This window comes from Argiope bruennichi, chromosome 9 (genome assembly GCF_947563725.1).
Source record: "Argiope bruennichi chromosome 9, qqArgBrue1.1, whole genome shotgun sequence".
Taxonomy (NCBI): Eukaryota; Metazoa; Arthropoda; class Arachnida; order Araneae; family Araneidae; genus Argiope; species Argiope bruennichi.
In genome coordinates this window covers 96,626,266-96,649,341 of record NC_079159.1, presented here as the reverse complement: position 1 = coordinate 96,649,341, position 23,076 = coordinate 96,626,266, and the positions used below count along the sequence as shown (strand labels likewise).

Sequence of the window (23,076 nt, the reverse complement as noted above, 5' to 3'; positions counted from 1 at the left end):
GATGAACTCTAATACTTGATTGTATAATGTTTACTTACTGAAATGAGTTTTACATTATTTCTTTATTCTTACATAATATTTATAGACATAGAAATCAATTTTATTAATCAAGTAATGTTAGCAAGTAATTTCTTAATCAAGTAACTTTGTATTCTAATTATTGAAAAGAATGTTTCATTGCATTCTTTTATCAAAAATTATTTTAACGTTTATGCCAGTTTTTTATACTCTTTGGCATCTGAGTAGTCCCTAACTACCGATTTTACGTCAAGAAATTTTGAATAAAATTGAATATAATAATTTAGCAATAGTTCTATTTAATTTTTATATATCAAATTTCGCTTACGCACTTATTTCAAATTATCTTGAGCCTTCAGTTTTATATTTTATAATTCGAAACATTTCAATTTTCCAGGTGAGAAAAGAAACCTCTATAAAACACAAAAATATATTCTTGTGATTTCATATTAGTTAAAATAAGGACATGATTCATTAAGTTAGTATAGATCTTATTTTGCCGAAATACTAAAGTGAACTTTTCTTTTAACATAACTGGGCTTCATTTTTAACATGCTTACACCATATCCCCCTTTCCTCAAATACTTACACTTAACTTATTTTTAACACAATAGTTATGAATTGTAATTTTATTGTTTTGAGAATTGAAAAAGCAGCAAAGATAATTGGGAGGAAGTTAGACTCATAATGCCAGCGTATCAATTACAAATAAGAACATATTTTCACCTTGTTCTGATACCATTTAATTAATGGTATCAGAATCTCTCCGTTTATTAATGAATTTGACAATGTGTTGGCGTCTAAATAATTTGCTCATTATTGTTTGAATATGAAAGAATTATTTGGACACCATACTTCATACAACAAAATTTTTATATGCATTTAAATGCCTTAAAAGATTGAGTCACAGGCTCTGTATTTACATAAATTTAATGGATGATGTTAATACTTCTCTCTTTATTAATGAATGTGGCGATCTATTGGCATCTAAATAGTTTGTTCATTGATGTTTAAATAAGAAAACAATTCTTTAGACACCACACATCGTGCAACTTAATTTTTATATGCCTTTTAATCTTGATATTTAGAGATTCACAGCCTCAGTATTTACTTCCATTTAGTGGAGGATGTTAATATCTATCTCTTTATTAATGAATGTGGCGATCTATTGACATCTAAATAGTTTGTTCATTAATGTTTAAATAAAAAAACAATTATTTAGACACCACACATCGTGCAACTTAATTTTTATATGCCTTTTAATGGCATGATACGTAGAGATTCACAGGCTCAGTATGTACTTCCATTTAGTGGAGGATGTTAATATCTATCTCTTTATTAATGAATGTGGCGATATATTGGCATCTAAATAGTTTGTTCATTAATGTTTAAATAAGAAAACAATTCTTTAGACACCACACATCGTGCAACTTAATTTTTATATGCCTTTTAATCTTGATATTTAGAGATTCACAGCCTCAGTATTTACTTCCATTTAGTGGAGGATATTAATATCTATCTCTTTATTAATGAATGTGGCGATCTATTGACATCTAAATAGTTTGTTCATTAATGTTTAAATAAAAAAACAATTATTTAGACACCACACATCGTGCAACTTAATTTTTATATGCCTTTTAATGGCATGATACGTAGAGATTCACAGGCTCAGTATGTACTTCCATTTAGTGGAGGATGTTAATATCTATCTCTTTATTAATGAATGTGGCGATATATTGGCATCTAAATAGTTTGTTCATTAATGTTTAAATAAGAAAACAATTCTTTAGACACCACACATCGTGCAACTTAATTTTTATATGCCTTTTAATCTTGATATTTAGAGATTCACAGCCTCAGTATTTACTTCCATTTAGTGGAGGATATTAATATCTATCTCTTTATTAATGAATGTGGCGATCTATTGACATCTAAATAGTTTGTTCATTAATGTTTAAATAAAAAAACAATTATTTAGACACCACACATCGTGCAACTTAATTTTTATATGCCTTTTAATGGCATGATACGTAGAGATTCACAGGCTCAGTATGTACTTCCATTTAGTGGAGGATGTTAATATCTATCTCTTTATTAATGAATGTGGCGATATATTGGCATCTAAATAGTTTGTTCATTAATGTTTAAATAAGAAAACAATTCTTTAGACACCACACATCGTGCAACTTAATTTTTATATGCCTTTTAATCTTGATATTTAGAGATTCACAGCCTCAGTATTTACTTCCATTTAGTGGAGGATATTAATATCTATCTCTTTATTAATGAATGTGGCGATCTATTGACATCTAAATAGTTTGTTCATTAATGTTTAAATAAAAAAACAATTATTTAGACACCACACATCGTGCAACTTAATTTTTATATGCCTTTTAATGGCATGATACGTAGAGATTCACAGGCTCAGTATGTACTTCCATTTAGTGGAGGATGTTAATATCTATCTCTTTATTAATGAATGTGGCGATCTATTGACATCTAAATAGTTTGTTCATTAATGTTTAAATAAAAAAACAATTATTTAGACACCACACATCGTGCAACTTAATTTTTATATGCCTTTTAATGGCATGATACGTAGAGATTCACAGGCTCAGTATGTACTTCCATTTAGTGGAGGATGTTAATATCTATCTCTTTATTAATGAATGTGGCGATATATTGGCATCTAAATAGTTTGTTCATTAATGTTTAAATAAGAAAACAATTCTTTAGACACCACACATCGTGCAACTTAATTTTTATATGCCTTTTAATCTTGATATTTAGAGATTCACAGCCTCAGTATTTACTTCCATTTAGTGGAGGATATTAATATCTATCTCTTTATTAATGAATGTGGCGATCTATTGACATCTAAATAGTTTGTTCATTAATGTTTAAATAAAAAAACAATTATTTAGACACCACACATCGTGCAACTTAATTTTTATATGCCTTTTAATGGCATGATACGTAGAGATTCACAGGCTCAGTATGTACTTCCATTTAGTGGAGGATGTTAATATCTATCTCTTTATTAATGAATGTGGCGATCTATTGGCATCTAAATAGTTTGTTCATTAATTTTTAAATAAGAAAACAATTCTTTTGACACCACACATCGTGCAACTTAATTTTTATATGCCTTTTAATCTTGATACTTAGAGATTCACAGCCTCAGTTATTTACTTCCATTTAGTGGAGGATGTTAATATCTATCTCTTTATTAATGAATGTGGCGATCTATTGACATCTAAATAGTTTGTTCATTAATGTTTAAATAAAAAAAACAATTATTTAGACACCACACATCGTGCAACTTAATTTTTATATGCCTTTTAATGGCATGATACGTAGAGATTCACAGGCTCAGTATGTACTTCCATTTAGTGGAGGATGTTAATATCTATCTCTTTATTAATGAATGTGGCGATCTATTGGCGTCTAAAAAATTTGTCATATATGTTTGAATAAGAAAATATACTTTAGATATGAATGCACCGACATGTTATTATTTTTATTCGCCTTTAAGTGGGTTAAGGTTCACATGCTCAATGTTTTCAAAAAATCACAGAAGTGTTAAAGAAAAAGACTACAATATTGATTCAAAATGTATTTTTTATCGTAGAAGAGACAAAGGCTTTAAAATCTGTTTATTCTGGTGCTACAATATTTTCTCAATTGTAGAAACCTCCATGTCATCAGTTGTAGAAACGTTTTCTCAATTGTGAAACCAATTCAAACTCCAATGCTTTTATTGCTATGTATTGCATTTCTGATCTTTTTCCAAATGATAAAATAATAATTTTCGATCATTCTGTTTACTATAAATTGGATAACTATCTTCTATGACCAAAAACAATTTCTTTAATTCCCTTTCGATAACAATCTACAAGTTTGTGGGTATCATTCTTCAATTCTATAAGTATATTGTGCTGGAAATCACCTTAATTTATTCTTATAGATTTAAAAATATATATTCTTCTGTAATCAAATCTAGAAACCAAAATACAAAAATCCTCTATTATATGTATAATTGAATTCACCATGAAAATGGAATAATCACAAGTGATAATAACCTTAGTTCAAGAAAAAAATGCAAAAAAAAATGCATGAATTGATTTGTTATTCCTAAAAAATTGTAAATCTATATTTATGACATTCATCAAAATGTAAACAAGCAATTGATTAGAATTTTCAATTGATTTTGGCTTTTTGAATAAATAATTTTCATTTCAATTTCTATGCAAATAGGAAATGATGTGAAATATTCTGTAAAATAGTTTAACGGTATTTATTCCTTGAATAAGTAAAATAATGTCTTATAACCTGTTAAATATATTTATATAAATGTAGTTCATTAAATATTCTTTTGATTTGACTTAATTTACCAAAATGCTAGAGCTTAAATTTTTAATGAATATATTTGTTTCTGAAAACAATTACTTAAAAGAAAATACGTAAATTCGTCTGGAAGCAATGAATTGTTCTATATCAGGATTTCATATAACAGAGTAATTTAAAAATCCGTCACACCTAGAAACTTCTTGACATGAATTGAATATAGAGCATATAAAATATACATTAAATTTCAACAAAGATAAATTAAATTTGTAAAATTCAATTTACATATCTTATTTTAAAACCAGGTGTGTTTGAAATGTTCTGCAATTTAGGGTTTGTTGCTTTTTTAATGTTAGAAAAGTCTGCAAAAAAATTAATATTCTTTAAAGTGCGCTGTAGCATATGCCAGAAAAGAAATTAAATTCTTTGAGAGTTACATAACATATTTATATACTTAAAATTATTGATAAAGTCAAATGTCCAGTCTTCATCAGTGATTCAATTTCGCCAACTTTTATTTTATAGAGCTCGTGATTTCTATATATATTAAAAATGGTGGCCTGCCTCTACCATTCTCAATATTAAATAAAATATCAAGAAAATTACTTGACCGTACATCGCCTTCGTCAAACTCTCGGGGTAAACGATCGCACGCAATTTCGTAAATTTTATTTCCTAAGAAAATTTGGGTCACTTTGGTCTGGTGGTAAGGTCTCGGCTTCGAACCGGAGTGTTTCAGGCTTGAGACCTGATTCCACCGAAGAAACGTCGTGTAAGCGTCGTGTATGTTAAATCTGTCAGGCCCAAACGTCCTCCTGTTGGAGTGGTGCAAAATTTGGAGAGGGAAATGCATGCTCTGATGTCGTCCTCGTCATCTGACTGCTGCTCAAAATTACAATATCCATCCTAAAATAACCAGAGGGTTGTTTTAAAAATGGGACTTTAGTATAAGTGAACTGAACTGAAAATACGAAAATTCATACACTCTCCAAAGTTCTCTATTTTCGAGATGTATTATAAAATTTGATAAATTTCTTCCATTAACAATTGTTAAGTCCCCAGCCTCAGTAATTAGTATTAATTTGGCATTTTCAAGTAAATATGACATCATGAACCAAACTTCCTTCCTTTGATATGGTGTGGATGTTTGAAAAAGAGGGTAGTCGTTAGCAATCTGCTGTCCTTGTGTTCTGACTGGGTTAAACATTACGAGACAGGTATCGAAATACCCATGTGATGCATCCAAATGCGGTGTTAATATATTTAAACTAAATTAAGTTTTCTATTATCTATCAATTAAACGTAATAAATAACTTAGCTCCTTTGATTTCATAATTTCTGGCAGTAGCAAACAAGAATTACAATTTTTCTAACGTGTTCAAGACATACAAATAATAAAGGTATTGCAATTTTCAAAAAATTTGATCTTGAGATATTGATAAATTTCCAAATTTTAGACATCCCTAAATCCACACACACACACACACACACACACACACACACACACACACACACACACACACACACACACACACACACACACACACAAAAATGAAAAAAGTAATGTTTTGGAATTTTTCATGGGAATAAAATAAATGAAAAAGATATAAATCAGTGAAAGTCAGGCAAATTGATTAACTGCTCGTTGCAAGACGATTTGGCTGATACTTTTATCAATAAATTTGATATTGATATCTACAATGACTGTCTTCGCCAAATACTGTAGATTAAACAAAATTATGTATCATAGTTCGCCCAAAAATTATTAATGATAATAAATACTATTCAAAAGTACATACTCATTTTACAATTTAAATACAAACAAATATTTCACAATTAACTAATATTATACTTACTCTAAAATGTCTTGAAGGAATAATTCCGTTTATTATTTTGAAAGCTCCACTTGCAAATTATTACAAACAAACCGTTTTTGGTGATCCGCTGATTTGTCTTAATATTGCTTGTGTTTTATTTCAAACAAACAATTTGCACCTAATGTTTATGAACATTAACTTATTTATCTTACATATATTGGAAATGCAGATAAATAAGGTTAAAATCATGTTGTAATTTTGAAACAAACATACGAAGAGGAAGTGAAGGAATAAGAAAGAAAAGAAGCATCATTTTCAAAAGAGAATTAGTTGTTTGCACACCTAATGTTGCTGAAACAAAATCAAACCTTTCCTGAGATTCTCTCCAGATTATTTTAGAAATTGATTCTCTCAACTCTTTCATTAATATCTTGAAATTTATATTCTTAATAATGAACTCAATTCAAAATTTATTCGGAATATCTATCCCCTTGAATAATTATGAATCATTTATGTAAAAGCTTGGTTCTTTTCTGTTAATGGAACACCCCTTACCCCAAAGTTGAAATGTTGGCACCATTCTTGTTAACTATCTTGTGCCATTATTCAGTTATGCAATGACCGAAAAAAAAAGAATTGCTAAAATCTTGGGATTTGTCGTAAGAATTTGTCGCTTTTGTCTTGATTCCAGCTGATAGGAAAGTACCAAAAACACTTTGGGTGAAGTAGATTGACATTCGATCTTGTTCCTTTCCAGCCCTTCCAGAGACGTTCGTCGAAGCCCTCGTGGACGGCAGTGCCAAAATGCCTTGCAATGTGATACAGCGGAAAGACGACGGAGTCGAGTTCATTTTCTGGTACAAGAACGACGGCGTCACGGCTCTCTACACCCTGGACGCACGCGAAAGACACCTGGCGAATGCCACCCATATGCGCAATGAGACCTACAGTGACAGAGTCCAGTTCCACGTGACAGGGGATGTACCCTACCTGCAGATGGATTATCTTAGGGAAGAGGACACGGGCTCCTATTTCTGCAGGGTGGATTACCAGTGGTCCGCCACTGAGCTCAAGAGAGTCAACTTAGTAGTGGTTGGTAAGTATGAATGTTCATACATATATCTTAGTATAACCTGTTTCAATACCATACATACTGTATACCATGTATTTGTTAATTTTTTCTTTAAGTGGAGTTACGTGAACTCTGCATCAAAGAGGTGATCTTTCATAAGTACACATTTTCTTATTTTGATATTTTTTATTAAATTTGCGTTATCCCGACCGTAGTTTTCAAATGGTTAGAAGGTCATAATTTTAAATCAATACATTGTACGCTACAACTTTTTTTTGAATAACTAAAATATTAGGAATCCTATTGTAGCTTTTCTTTGACACAGTCACATTTCCATTTGTCTAAATGAAGAATAGTAAATATTATATCATTGAAACAATAGAATTAATTTTCTATTGTGGTAACATTGTGCTTCTATTGTTTCCCAATTGGGGCTCTGCAGTGATTTAATCGAGAAATATTCTGATTTTTCAATTGTACTTATTTAAACATACTAGTTTAATTTCTTACTTATTTTTAATATTTATATATTTGTGTGGGGAAAGAAACTAAACGAAAACATTACCAAAGGGTTGGACATAACATATTGTATCCTTCGCGTCTTAGCAAACATTTTCTCTCACACACAACTTTCAGTACTGCTCAGAGTTCTTCAGTTCTTTCTGATGACAGCGCCACCTGCCTGCAGTTCAGAGTTCAGCAAAATATATCTGTAATAATTGCAATTAAGGAAATTAACATAATGGTATTTATTAATTTTTCAATATCTTGATTTTGAATCTTCGCTAAATAGGTTTGGGAAGAAGTTGTTCTTCAGTTCATTCACCAATACAGTGCTTGCTTGCCAACTTGGTGCTAAATTTTCTGATTTAAAAAAAAATCAGAACGTAAATTTACTCGATAATAGGCAGAAACTAATTTGAAAGAATTACCCATGCTCCGCACAGGCAGCCGTTGCAAATTTTGAGAAATAAAAGACAATGACTAGACCCTGGTGAAACCACTGAAAGTGGAGGGAGAGGGGGAAAGAATTGGGAAAGGAAGTGAAAGAAACAGACTTTTGAATTTTAACGATACGGAAGCCGCTAATGTGCACGTTACCTAGTTAAAATGTGGAAAAATCTTGATTCCGTACTTTAAAGGAGTAAATCGGTTAATTTGTAGATTTGCTATGTAATCTGCACATTAACGGCTTTCGTTCTTTAACGGTAGCATACATACTATCTTGCATGGAAATAATAACGATTATTTACTTAAAATCGAGGAATAGCTGTGTTTTATACAATTAGCTTTAATAAGAAGCAAATGTGGTCTATAAAAATGTTCTGAATTCGGTTTATAATCAAAACATTTCTGAATCATAAATTGTGATTAGATATAAAGTAATAATATTTGCCTTACGCGTAAGCTAAAACTTCTTTATTTCAATTAGCTCCAACAATCGGTTAACCGGAAATATACTGGAAATGTCAAATTGTATCGACATTTCCATATTCCGAATAACTTTTTTTCTCTTACTTAATTTATTTCATTTAAAATCTTGGAATTAGAGTTACTGGAAAAGGGAACCCAAAACATTCACAAAAGGAAACCTACATTAAGGCGAATTATATTCCAGTTGAAATTTATAAATCTTATGAACGTTTCTTTGATCCAATTCAGTGAATTTCAAAAATCTTATGTGCAAATATTTGAGATTCCAATCCATCAAAAACAACTTCTTTCAAAGCCTTAGATGAATTTTCGATGTTTCTCTTCAGTTCTAATGTCGCAAATATGAGTCACTAGTCCAATGCTAATCCTTAGAATATTTGAATGAAATTATTTTACTACTTTTCCTTCAATAATCATAAACATATTAAAATCATTCGAATACAGCGAGGGTTTATGTTTCGAACATCTTAAAGTAAATATTTACACATAACTTCAAAAGATCTTCAAAAGCTATTGAAAAGATAGCATAGGATTTTTCTAGGATACAAAATGTCCTAAAATGAATCTTTTATGAATTGTAGAATTTTGTATATGTATCTGTTTTATCATCTCATATAAAATTCGCTAAAACAGGTTCAAGATATTTCTATAATCTATGATTAGAAAATATTAGATAATGATAAAATTTTTAATCTACTAGGACAGCATAACGGTTTCTGTTTACATAATGTATAGAATGAGTATTGTAATTAGATGATGAGTCAGAAAGATAAAATATTGGCATATTAATTTTAAAAAATTAACGTGCTTTTAAATTATTACTAAATAATTGCAAATTATGCATTTTCTATGTTTTAACATAAGTTTACAAAGAAATTATTTTATTGTTATTTAACTCGATTTGTTTCGCGTTTGAACAGAACCGAATTTTGTAATTGATTTTCGGTCATATACCTATTTATTGGATATCTGAATGGAAGCATTCAATCACAGTATATTATTTTATTATTTTCCAAAATTAATTATCTGGTAATTCATTAATTTAACATTTTCATCTTTAATCAATTAAATTTTAATAAATCATATGTGGCGCCATCTGGTAGACAAAAAGTATTTTAAAGTTCCATACTATTTATATAAACGAATCAGAAGCAAAGACTAAAAAAATGATAAAAGGAATATAAAATAATCACAAGCAAATAACTAAAGAAAATGATTCAAATAAAAAAAAATTATTTCTTTCCGGTATTCAAATAACAGCATTTTTTAAAAACTTTTATCAAATTTACTACTCTTCAGATCTGAAAAGTATATTTAAAGGTCAAATATTAGACATATATTCTATTTATACGAGAACATTGGAAATCTGAAAATATTAATAATGCTATTTGAATTTTGAAAACATTTGATTAAGCTTCTCTTTTTATATATTGTTTCATTAAATAATAACTTATACGTAAATATTATAATAATAAAGTACTTCATCTACACGGTCCAATTATTCAGTTTTTTGCCGTTCAAATATTGAGAAGTCTTCTATCTTCTGGGAACAAAGACATGTGAACAATGAAAAATGATATCATGACTTTAGAATTATTGGAAAATTGACGAGTTAACTGAAGATAAAATATTTTATGATAGTTAATATTTTACTATTAATATTTACTATTATATTCATAAAATATTAAACATAGAAAAAAAGGTAAAGAAATTATCGTATTTCCCTTTCAAGACTCTCCAATTTATCTTGAAAATCCCGAATTTATTTTGTTTCTCAAAATATTAGTGATAAACTATTCGTTTGAATTTAACTTTGCTAATAATGTAATTAATACTCACGATAATAAACACATTAGATGCCGATTAAAATTAATTTTTAATTAAACAATTACCTGAGGACACATAAATAATATAAAATGTGAAATGTATAATTTTTTATTCAAATATATGCAATAAAGATGGGGTTTTTTTTTTCACTTTTATAAGCATTTATTGTAAAATTTAACTAATGTTTTCATCCCTATGTAATAATACACTGGAAAAATCAAAATGTTATTACTTATAAATAAATCGCTTTAGTAATATTAAATATGTAATGGTTCAAGTTATTTATTAAAATTTCGAGGATGTATTTTATAAAATCATAAATTTTATTTATTTTCTAGTGAATATTTCTTTTCAAGATGGAATTATTTAGTTATTCATCACGTTGTTTACTGTATAAGGTGTTTTTCCTTAGTGTTTTGCATACAAGCTGTATACATTTTATTTTTCTGTTGAATATTTAACAAATAAAAAATTTTGCTATCGCATTTATAATTTCAGCCAAACATTTTACTTTATCGAAACCTGAATATGATTCCTTGAACTAATTCATACACGGCTCCTGTTTACTTAAAACAATTATTGTATTGCGTGAATTAATCATAAAATAACAAAGGATTTTATTTTACTATATCTATAAAAATATAAGATTCTTTTTACGAAATATAAGTTGTAGGATCTTGGGCTGTTTCAATTTAAGTTTTAAATTAAATTAAATAGAATAAAATTACATTTTCAAGTAAATGCTTAATTAAAAATATTTTAATCATTGATTTTAAAAATAATTTTAATTAATAAAATAAGAATAATTAATTTTTAAATATGTCGATTATCATGAGTATTAATAACATTATAAGCAAAATTTAAATAAATTCAAAAGTTTATTTTTTTATTTTTTTTTTACGTTACTGTTAATGACAGTACTAAGAATAACTATATTAACTGTAATTGTTAATATAGTTACAATTACAGTTAACAAACAATTACAGTATAACAGTAATTGTAATGCCTATATTAACACTATTGACTTTATTAACAGTAGGAAATTTAAACCCTTGAATCTATGAAATCATTTTTCCAACTAAAAATAATACCATTTCTAAAAATTTAGAAATTAACTACTGGGCGATTGGATTTCTGCATAAACCTATTTATATCAACCTTCATTCCAAATCATAGATAAAAAAAAATCTTTAAGCTCTAGTAGCACATTTCTATCATATAATACTATTTAATTGTATTCGCAATATTGTATATTTTTGAATGTTGAATAACAGAATATAATATAGCACAATTTGCACAGAAATATTGTACTGGAAGCAATGAATTAATTTAAGACATTTTCTTGTTAAGAGTTTTATAAAAAAAATCTCAAATAAAAATCCAATAACTGTGTGTTTAAAGTAAATCACAGATTAAATACTTGTAAAGATAAATAAGGCAACTTCAAGATAACTCAATATACTCAGAAAATATACTTCTTAAAGTAAGAATCCAATCACACTCGCCAAACACTGGAAAATATTTGTTAGACGATTCATATATCAGAGAAAGTAATTTTTAGAAGTTTTATATCTAAATAAAGATTCTAATTCTCTTCCTTTGTTTATTTCTTAAAGTGTCGGCACCTGAGGTGATTAATTGGAATTACACAAACCGCGACTAATTAAATACGAAAAGAAAGAAAGAAAGAAGAAAGATTAAGAAACAAAGTTGATTCGTTTCTCTTTCTTTTAATACTTATTTATTCAACATTTGGAGTAATGCTTCTAAGTTGAGGCTTTGTGGTATTCTTTTAAGAACATTTTTCGCAGAGGTTTGTGTTTATTCTTTCTCCAATCAATTGGATTCTTTTGTTCCATAGATTAAACCAATTGTTTAATTCACTTAATTCTTGAGTTCTTAAATTTTTATTCTTCTCTTCTTTTGTTGTGCAAGTAATCAATTAAAATCCATGCTCTTTTATACCTCGTTATAAAAGAATCATTGGAACTCGTTCTTCTGCAAGGGAAAAACGCACAACTTATTTCATGTTGCATTTTTTTTAAAACTCTTAATATTGACTAAAATTATTTTCCAAAATTTAATCTAATAATTTATTTGATTTTAGTTGTTTACTATGAATTCCTTTTGAAAGTTGTAAGAATAATTTTTGATTTTATATTAAGGAATGAATATTTGTCCACTCTCCATACTTCTGACCCACCCAACCCCAAACCCTCATGAATGTTTGTTCTCGAAATGTCAGATGCATGTCATAAGTTCAAATTCATGATGTGTATTTCTACCTATTTCACAATCTTTCTTATATTTCCAATAGTTGAAAATGTTTGGCATAACGTTAATTAAAGTGTTTTAATAACTTCAGTTGCTAGCAATTCTCACTCTTTTTTCTTGCTGTATATGTATAAAATATAAAATAATTTCCATTGACTGAATTCTCTTTATATATAATATAATATACCATAATATAATATAATATACTGTATTCTGTGTATGATCGTTTCTATCATCTCCATATTCGCGAAGATCATTTGATGTATTAAAACCACATTACCGTGAATGTTAGATTATCATTACAGGAAGCTAACGCCGTAAAAATTATTCAAAATTCCAATTTTGTTTTGATTTTAAATATTCAGTGGCAATTTCGGGTGTTTTTTGCTTATTTTCGCCAATTTTTCATACTTATTCTCATGGAGGAACTATATTTTTACACCATAGTGTATTTCTGAAAATTATTTTTCTGTTAAGTGTAATATTTCTTTTATTTTAATGACTTTTTTTGAGTTTACCGAAATTTCTTTCTTTTGAAAATTCCTGTAATATTCTATTTCACATTATTCCCATTGAAGCTAAATCCGGAAGTTATCAATAGGTGGCGCTGTAAGTAGTCGTGTTGTATAGAGCACAGCCATTTTACTACATCTGGACATTTACTACATTCTTAATCAGGAACAATATTTTAACTGAAATATTGAGTTTTTGAAAAATTATATTTCCCTTAGGCATAATATTTCTGATTTTTTTAATGATTCCTTTAAAGTTTGATACAAATCTGTAGTAAAATTTAGCTTCTGTTTCTAAGTAAGTAACAAGAAATTCGATATCCATTATAACATTGCATTTATAATTCATAAAGATTTAGTTTGAAATTTGGAATACTGTATAGCTTTTGATGAGGTCCCTCTATATTCTGAATATCTGAATTTGTTTGAATTATGCGTTTTCTCTAAATTTGATGAATTGGCAATTATGATATACATCATTCCATCACCTTCAAACCAAATATAGAATCTTTGAAATTAGATATCACTGCCGAGTTCCAACTTAATAAGGTTTTTTCTTCAGATTCCTTGAAATATTTGGCATTTGTTTTCAATACTGTTTAGTCTTGTAATTAGTTTCTAAGAAACACTTATGTTTGCATGCAGTAGTGTACTTATTTTCTGATAATTTCTCATTTCTCATGTCATTCATTATCTTGTAACATAAACAATGTTTTATAATTTTTAAAAAAATTCTGAGCACCAATTAAATCAATTCAGTTGAATATAAATTGGTTCATTCTAACTATTTTTGTCATTTAGTGGCGTCTTAGAAGATGGAAAAACGACAAAAGCATAATTATAAATATGTAAAATAAAAAGAGGAAATAATAATAAAAATCGAAAAAATCGAAGAAACATTTATGTTTACCTGCAGTAGTGCACTTATTTTCTGATAATTTCTCATTTCTCATGTCATTCATTATCTTGTAACATAAACAATGTTTTATAATTTTTAAAAAAATTCTGAGCACCAATTAAATCAATTCAGTTGAATATAAATTGGTTCATTCTAAGTATTTTTGTCATTTAGTGGCGCCTTAGAAGATGGAAAAACGACAAAAGCATGATTATAAATATGTAAAATAAAAAGAGGAAATAATAATAAAAATCGAAAAAATCGAAGAAACATTTATGTTTACCTGCAGTAGTGCACTTATTTTCTGATAATTTCTCATTTCTCATGTCATTCATTATCTTGTAACATAAACAATGTTTTATAATTTTTAAAAAATTTCTGAGCACCAATTAAATCAATTCAGTTGAATATAAATTGGTTCATTCTAACTATTTTTGTCATTTAGTGGCGTCTTAGAAGATGGAAAAACGACAAAAGCATGATTATAAATATGTAAAATAAAAAGAGGAAATAATAATAAAAATCGAAAAAATCGAAGAAACATTTATGTTTACCTGCAGTAGTGCACTTATTTTCTGATAATTTCTCATTTCTCATGTCATTCATTATCTTGTAACATAAACAATGTTTTATAATTTTTAAAAAAATTCTGAGCACCAATTAAATCAATTCAGTTGAATATAAATTGGTTCATTCTAACTATTTTTGTCATTTAGTGGCGTCTTAGAAGATGGAAAAACGACAAAAGCATGATTATAAATATGTAAAATAAAAAGAGGAAATAATAATAAAAATCGAAAAAATCGAAGAAACATTTATGTTTACCTGCAGTAGTGCACTTATTTTCTGATAATTTCTCATTTCTCATGTCATTCATTATCTTGTAACATAAACAATGTTTTATAATTTTTAAAAAAATTCTGATCACCAGTTAAATCAATTCAGTTGAATATAAATTGGTTCATTCTAACTATTTTTGTCATTTAGTGGCGCCTTAGAAGATGGAAAAACGACAACAGCATGATTATAAATATGTAAAATAAAAAGAGGAAATAATAATAAAAATAAAAAACAAATGTATTTGATCTTATGCATGAAGTTGTATAATTAAAGATAAATTGTATTCCTAACTATAATAATTTATTAATTTAATATCGTAAGCAATTTATATTAATAATAATAACTTACACTAACATTTTTAAATTTCAAAATTCTCTGAAGATGAGCCAAAAAGGGGGATGCTTAAAACGTGGAAAGATAAATTTCATATATTAAATGGTTTGTTGTCTAAAGTTTCAGCATTTTGCAAACACAAAAATCAACCATGCTTCAAGAAATATGTTTTCAGTGACATCTGCCAGTCTGAAAAGTAATAAATTTGTTTTTCTGCATAACCAATATTAAAGGAAGTAGAAAAATGGAATCTTAGGTAAACATGACTTTTCAACTGGTTTTTGCCATTTCCAAGACATTTTAAATAAGATATCGTAAAGCCCATTTTGTTTACAATTTTAAGAATTTGGTTTAATAGGGGAAATGTGAAAAGCCTTCCACAGCTATTTCAATATTGATTATTATTTATATTAATTATATTTTATTATGGTTGCCACATTTAATGAATTATAATGACATAAAAATGCATATTCCTGAGTTTTAGGAATAAAATAAATGTGAATTAATGGATAAATTTTTAATTGAAAGTTTTCAAAGCTAATTTGAAAACTTTAAATTATAAACTATTTTTATTCATAAGTTTAATTATAATATGAATGAAAACACTAATTCATCATTTAAATTTTTTTTAGATCCTTTCATGAAATCACAATTGTTATATACAAATAAAATTAATAAACATGATTTAAACTATTCTAAATTAAACTTAAAAGTATCAAAAAGGTTATAGATGCGAATGCATTATTGTAAAATGTAAAATCAACTGTTTTATATTTATAATTAATTTAACATTATAAATAAAAATTTCTTAGTAATATAAGAAAATTAATATGTAATTACTATGAATTCTTAGATGCAAATTATTATTAACAGATGTTAAAGAAAACCATAAAATATTTAAACTTAATTTTCAATAGACTAAGTGCCCCTAACATGCTAAAAGAAAATTTGAAACATTTATTTTTAAATCATAAAACTTTTTTGCTTATCATTATTTACAAGGAAAAAAATAGTTTAAATATTCTAAAAAAACAAGCCATCAGACAAGCCTATTCCTATGTGAGTTTCTCAGAATTAAAAAAAAAAAAATCAGATACATTTTTTTGTTTTTGAAATCAGCTTAAAAACCCTTGTCCTGGAATATCGTTATTTTTAAATCAATTTTTTTTTAAGAATTTAAATCTTAGTATAATTTTTATATTCTAAAATGAGACCTAATCCCTAATTCTTATATTTTTATGTTAAAAACAGTAGTAAAAAGAAGGGAAAAAAATCTTTTTTTTGATGCGCTAATCTAAGTTTTAAAAAAATCCTAATGCTATTATAGATTGTGAAAAAGTAGATCTCTCTAACTTGGAAGATTAAATACATAAAATATGCAAGTCTTTATATGCCTTAACCATTGAAAGCATTTATTTATGAGAAAACGTAGTATCTATAAAAAAAGTAAAAATAAATATGATTATCTATTTTAAACGCAGATTTTTATGGAAGCATATTTTCTATGAAATTTTCACCATTTTGTTTTTTATACTTTTACTAATTATATTTTCTGAAGCACAACACCTATAGGAATAAAATATCGCATTATAATGATAATTGCAATTATCATTTTTTTTACATTTGATTGTATAAATGAAAACTTGATAACTTCTGGAAAATGTGCTCCAAATGATGAATTTTGTTATTTGTCATTGGTTAACGAAATCTAAATTTCTCAGGGCTAAGTATATTTCTCAATGGTGAGTCTGCCTATCAGAGAGCGATATATACTACTCAATGATGATTGTGTATATTAATTATACATATGATACGAAATTTAGCCAAGTATACCTCTCATTCATTAATGGTATATATAGTTCAGCGATGAATTAATTTGCGATATGTTCCGGTTATGTTTAGTTTGTCGGCTAGTTAGCGTTGTCTACCATTTAACAATGAGTTGGTCTGATACTTAACGATATACATCATTCTTTAATGGGTTAGTTAACGAAGTATAACGGCGCTCTTTGGCCAGTCTATTTGTTAGTTAGTGATGTATGCCATTTAAAGATTAATTAATGATGGAAGTATACCGCTCATTGATGAAATTATGTGTATGTAATATATACTATTCCGTGAAAGGTTAGATAACAAGGTATGTAAGCAATACCTCCAACTAGTAAGAGGCCATGCGGAATAATTAATGGGACCACCAAATAGAACCCCACCTAGCCCGAAAGAACAAATGACATTTGATGACACTGGACACTTCCGAATACAAATGACCCTCTAGAATAAAGCGCATATTCGTACAAAAAAAATAGAAAAAATTACATTTTACATTACATATTAAATTGTGAAACAATAAAAATGCATAAAATACATTAAATATACGTTAATTGTTTTCATTAGAATATACTAAAGACAAGAGATTTGACAAAATATCCTTAATAGAAGATTTAGAATTTTTATGAGTTCTTCGACATCAAGAGACATCCAATTTCTTGGCCAATATAATCTGGGAGTGTTGATTGATTGATTGTTTATGGTGCAAATGCTACGTCTCATGATTCTGCACCAAGCAATAGAAATCACTTTAATCAAGGTATCTATTTTAATATAAAAAACTCGAGAAGCAACTAAAAAAACTCAGAAAAAAATGACAAGGACAGCAAGATTAAATCAAATATGATATTCCAAACCAATTTTGTAAATGGAATGACTTTTTATTTGGAGAATCTCCCAGAAATCTTGGAATTTAAGATGGGATTGTTAAAATAGAAACATTCATTGAAAATGAGGATAATACAACAGTTCGGGTTTTAGTGGATGATTATGAGTAAAATATATATGACCAATCCTTAACCTTGTTAATTTTATGGCTGAAATTTATTTTTTGGAAACCTGCACAATTGATGGTTGTATAAAATATAATTTATTATCAACCTGATCCTCTCAAACAATATACAAATCTTTTTCGAATATTAAGATTTATAATTTGGTCGTCATCGTTTTGAAGAACAAAATAGATTTTCATAACAACACTGCTTTTTCTGCTCTGTCTTCTATTTCATTTATATTTCTGTGAAAATGTTGGTAAATGTTTTAGGGTTACACGAAAGTAATATTGATCACAATGGAAACGCAAAAGTTTGGTATATTTAAAATAACTAAAAAGATCAAAGAACCAGTCCCCCACTCTCAACAAATGATCTGATTTCAACAGTTTTGTTTTTCATATACGAACTGATGACCCTTATAAATGCTTTGAAAACAGAATTGCCTGTTCCGTATCACTCCAAATGTTTGACAGAAGTTCTCAAAAACATTACTTCACTGTATTTTCTTTGTGGGAATCCGTCAATGATGATGTTTCTGCGAGAGTTGGCCATTTACGATAGAAATAATTTTCGAACTTACACGTGAGACAACAAACAACAACAATAAACAACCAAAATTTCCACCGTGCTCACATATGTGCCCATAGGCTACACCAATAGGCTGATTTTGATGGACGCGTATATGCGCTCTTAGTGGTCAAAGTGATAATAAGAAATATTGCAGAAACTTCATGCAGTAGCAAAATTACATCAATATAATTCGAAACTAGTTTTATTTATACCTCAGTTCCCAGATCGTATTTATTTTTAAGATATTCCAGCTATTTTTCATTAGTATTATAATTTTTAAAAAATTAGGAAATATTCAAGTATTTAATAAAATAATTTTTGTTACAATGTAAAAAGAGCAATTTTTCCTTAAAAAAAACTTATCTTACCGTCCCTCGAAGTTAAAATTCTAAAAACGCTTCTAAAATATCATTCAGAAATAAACTTCTAAATCATTGGTGTTCATTGGTTAAGAATTATTTTCATTATATAAGTTGTTGTTCACTTCAAAATCTGTATAATATAGTTTTTTTTTTTTTACTTAAAATGAAACAAAAATCAAAATAAAATAATAAGTAATAATTTTTAAGAAATAATTATAAGTAAACATCGGAAAATCAATTAATAATGGATAAATCCTAGCTGAAAGAAAAAAAAAATTCAACACAAATCAAAAAGAATTCGTAGCGTTTAGAAAGATATCTGTTCTGAATCGATTCAGAAAAATGTTGATGATTTATGATTTTTCCCCATTAGGGATTTTTAAATCGTTTTTTCCCTCTATTTCTAAACTATTCATGGAAGCAGTTGTGATGTTTCGATCGGCTGCGATGTTTTATTAATGATTTCTAAAGCATCTGTTAGGCGCCACACCGAGTGGAAAGAATTCAATTTTTCGCTACAACTAAAACTTAAAAATCGAAAAAATGGAAATTTTTCTTTAGAGAAGTCAAAGGTTTCGCCGCTATTTGCATTGTCTAAGAAATAAATCGTTTTTCTATTTAGCGATGTTTACTTGTATAAAATCGGAAGATTATCGATACTTTAATGGGACTTTTAACTGAATGAGCATTTTGATGTCGTTAAGTAATTATAATTATTGAAAAGTGTTTTTTTTTTTAGATAATAATTTCTTCGAACATTGTAAAATACTAGAAATAAGCAAAATCATACTGTACATGGGGCATATGTACTTGATAAAACATGAGAAACACTATACAAGATTGTTCGAATTTAATTTTATGAATTCAAATGCAGTAGGGGGGCCGTTATATTTGTGCAAATTATACATCAAATGTTGCTTTGTTTATACATTAAATTAAAAATAATAAATGTAAAATTCGGTTATAGAAAGTATTGTGTTATTTGAAATTTGCTGCATGTAAAGAATATATCTATTAATGTTACAACGTAATCTTATTTGCAAACGATTCAAATGATACGAGCGATAAAAAAAAGTGAGATGTATTGGAAAATTCTCCAAGCCTTACTTTTTTTGAAGTGGCATCTACAGCTGTAAACAGGGCTACAGCTGTAAAACTACAGGGATGTAAACATGCACATTATTGTATAAAGAAATGGCACTAATTATTGTAAAATTAAATGGCCATTATTGTATTTACTGGTAAAATTTGTGTTTCAGTATCTTCAATATAAATTCGGATGCAAGTTAAATCTGTAAAATAGAGGCTAAATATTTTCTCATTGTCATGCTGCAAAATTTTGGAGAAGAGAGTGACAGGTTATGTATCGCTCTCATCTTCTTACCGTGGGTGAAAATTATAAATTTCGTACCAAAATAGTCTTTGGGTTGGTTTAAACGAGTTGATTGGTTTTGTCGAGTATACTCACATGGAAAAAGTACAATATTTTGCGTTAGACGAGTTTATTCAATGATAATTATTATATTTATCTAATAATTGATTAATTATTATATTTATAACTAATTACTTGCTATATTTATATAATATATATTTATTTATGACAATATAGATACGCATTTTCTGAAAAGAGCGAAACAGTTAAGTGGTTAAACAAAGTGTAAATATACATAAACGGAAACAGGACATTGTTAAATCATCAACTAATCCAGTAACTTGCTATCACAATGGAAATATATCCATAAAAAAATCTCAAGTCCCTATGCGCAATCGCATGGGAAAAAGTCGACCTCAGAATGCAGGTTTCCCGTTCAACTGCTTGTCTTCTGTAAAACGCCACAAGGAGGCGCTCTCTGCTCAAGTGAAAAAAGAGGTGTTACACTACGACTTTTCTTTTCTTCTACTCATTCGTTTCTTTAACATTTTATAATATATTAGACTAATCTGGAACGAGATAGATGAGGACATAGATATGATTTAATTTATTAGAAGAATCTATTAGTATTTTTCATCGATTTTTCTTTAACTAATTATATATTTTTGTCATATTCGGGTATTCAGGAATCGATTACTATATAGACAAAGTTAGCAACTTCCTACGGGCTCCGGCCCTTTAAAGAGTGTTGAATATTTTCAGAAAAATTTAATTTTATATTTTCATTGAAATTACAGTTCGTATATTCAAATTTATTCAAGTTATAATCAAGTATCAATTTGATTATGTTGTTTTATAATTTTAAAAAACGTCCGATTTTATAGTTAAAAAGTTTTTAGATTGTAATAAAAAGTCGTGGCGTTTCTTCTTCTTTTTTATGCGAAATTATTTTTATTCGGTAATTTTCATTTTTTAATGCTCAATATACTGAAACGAATTTTCTTGAAAATAATCAGCAATTTAAAGTGTTTTACTATTTCAATTTTTCAAAGTTTGATTATTAAAATTGCTCTTGTAGACATTCAATTAATATCAATTAAATTAATTGTTCACAGTTTTTAATTTCGAGATTCAATTATTTCTTTTTTTTCTATTGAGGTGACAGAAAACGAAGTTCACGAGATTTGTAATGTCTGAGGGCTCCTCGTGAGCATAAGTGCATAATTTTCATAGTACGCAGATCTTTGTAATTGTCAGTTTCAGAACTATTCCAAAAGAAAAACTTTCAGTTTCTATTGTGAAATTAGAGGTGCGCAGAGGAGCATAACTCCATCATATGAAGAGGGGCAGCGATGGCCTGTTGGTAAGGTCGGAAACGGGGAGTTTTAGGCTCAAAACCCGATTCCATCGAAGAACCGTCGTGTAAGCGGATCGGATGTATGTTAAATCCGTCAGGGTCAAACGACCTCCTGCTGGTGTGGTGTGGAAATTTGGAGGGGGTGTCATCTCAGGTGCCCTCCTTGTCATCTGACCCCCATTCAAAATTACGAGGTCCGCCCCAAAATAGCCCAAGTGTTGCTTTAAAAAAACGAGACGTTAATACTACTGAATTGAACCATTTCATGAAGATCCCCGTCAAATAAGATATTTCAGTTCTAGAAGTCCAGATATTATGTTCCAGAAATCTAAATAAGCGTAATATTTCCATTCAGAACCATACAATAGTCCTTCGACAATTTTCCAGTCGTATTTTCTTATATTGTAGTTAATACTATTGTATATGAATGTATTGTTTAAGCGCAAAACTTGACCTAATAAAGACTTTTTACCTGTTATTAGTTTGTCATTTTACCATGTACCAAATAGCATATCTAGTAATATATTTCCATGTATTTGTAATGTACTATTGCATTTTTCTTAATAGATTGATTACTGACATTTGAAATCACTCTATTTATAAATAACATTGTAAAAAAAAAGTTTTTGTTAATAAAATTGATTGTTTCAAAATAAAATGTTTTCTGCCAAAATTGTCTTAAGCTCTTTTCTAAATCAGAATACTCACTATTCTTTTAAAGCTATAGATGAACGGATATTTAAACGGAATTACGATAAAATATTCTTTTATTGATTTTAAAATGATAGGAAAAGCACCCTCTTTTAATTTGAATAGAAACGAAAAACAAAATAAATTATAAACCGTTAACCCAAACAAGAACTAAAATAAAATACAAAATGTGAGCACTTATTTGCGTAATTAAAAAATTAAAAAGCAACTTCAAAGACTTTTTAAAAATAGGTTTTACAGTGAATATTGATTTTAGCATTTTGATAATATATTTTTTTCACCTTTCTGCAGCTGGAATTCAGCGAAAAGAAAAACATAATCATTATTTTACCTTACATAAAAGAGCCACAAAAAATATATTTTCAAATAAATGAAAACAAGCTTATAACTTTTTTAAGAAGAACATATGTTCATGACGGTAAGTACGAAAAAAATTATTTAACAAAGAAGCTCTAATTATTTCTCGATGAATATTCGCAACCTTTTTTTTTCTTTTTTAACTAATTAAAT

The 23,076-nt window shown here is 27.9% G+C and overlaps 1 protein-coding gene across 1 annotated transcript in view; it reads left to right on the top strand.

Moving 5' to 3' along the window:
- Positions 1-23,076, top strand: part of LOC129984706 (hemicentin-1-like) — a 523,194-nt gene that overhangs the window by 293,439 nt on the left and 206,679 nt on the right. The window contains exon 3 of the mRNA XM_056094647.1: positions 6,940-7,278. Coding sequence (XP_055950622.1) covers positions 6,940-7,278 — 339 coding nt within the window. The remainder of the gene's footprint in view (positions 1-6,939; positions 7,279-23,076) is intronic.